Consider the following 1,028-nt stretch of genomic DNA (forward strand, 5'->3'; position numbering starts at 1 on the left):
GTCCTCTTCCCACCCTGCCCTGCGGGGTGCCGGTGGGCAGAGGGTGCTGGGGATGCTAACCCACCCGTCTTGTCCTCCAGCTGGAGAACGCCAAGCAGTCGGCTGAGAGGAACAGCAACATGGTGGGTGCTGCCCACGAGGAGCTGCAGCAAACCCGCATCCGCATCGACAACCTCTCCTCTGAAGTCAGCCAGCTGCAGAAGCAGGTGAGTCAGGACCAAGGGATTCCTCTGGATGTCTGCCCCCGGGGACGGTCCCCTCCTGGGGATGGCCCCAGGTGGAGCAGCCCCCCCTCACCTTCCCTCCCCACCACAGTTGGCCGCCAAGGAGGCGAAGCTGCACGATTTGGAGGATATTCTGGCCAGGGAACGCGAGACCAACAGGCGCCTGCTCTCCGACAAGGAGCGGGAGATGGCCGAGATGCGGGCACGCATGCAGCAGCAGCTGGACGAGTACCAGGAGCTGCTGGACATCAAGCTGGCTCTGGACATGGAGATCAATGCCTACCGCAAGCTGCTGGAGGGCGAGGAGGAGCGGTGAGCGCGGGGCGCTGCAGCCGGTGGGCTGTGCGGGTCCCAGCCCTCGTGTTCTCACTGGCTCCATCTCACCTTCTCCTCCTGCCCAGGCTGAGGCTGTCCCCCAGCCCTTCCTCCCACAAAGGTGCATCCCGTAGCCACTTGTCCACCCCGGGCTCCTCCAAGAAGAGGAAACTGGAGGACAGCGAGAGTCGGACCAGCTTCTCCCATCACGCCCGGACAAGCGGCCGCGTCGGCGTGGAGGAGGTGGACTTGGAGGGCAGATTCGTCCGTCTCAGGAACAAGTCCAACGAGGTGCGTGTGCCTTCGGGAAGGATCCCTGGGATCCCTGGGGGTGTAGTTCAGCCCCACTTCACCCCACGGGCAGGAGGTGAAGCGGGACAAGCTGGGGAGAAATCACGGGATCTCAGGTCATGCCAACGCCATCCTGGCCTGTATCAGAACTAGTGTGGCCAGCAGGAGTAGGGAGGGGATGGGGGCCCTGTCCTGGGG

General features: G+C 64.3%; 1 protein-coding gene across 1 annotated transcript in view; it reads left to right on the forward strand.

Annotated features, from left to right (window-relative positions):
• Positions 1-80: 80 nt before the first annotated feature.
• The window catches only part of LMNA (lamin A/C), a gene marked incomplete at both ends in the record, with an annotated part of 2,110 nt that continues 1,162 nt past the window's right edge, over positions 81-1,028 (forward strand). Inside the window, 3 exons of the mRNA XM_009573955.1 lie at positions 81-206; positions 316-536; positions 626-830. Coding sequence (XP_009572250.1) covers positions 81-206; positions 316-536; positions 626-830 — 552 coding nt within the window. The remainder of the gene's footprint in view (positions 207-315; positions 537-625; positions 831-1,028) is intronic.

The sequence above is a fragment of the Fulmarus glacialis genome, unplaced genomic scaffold (assembly GCF_000690835.1).
Source record: "Fulmarus glacialis isolate BGI_N327 unplaced genomic scaffold, ASM69083v1 scaffold29243, whole genome shotgun sequence".
NCBI lineage: Eukaryota > Metazoa > Chordata > Aves > Procellariiformes > Procellariidae > Fulmarus > Fulmarus glacialis.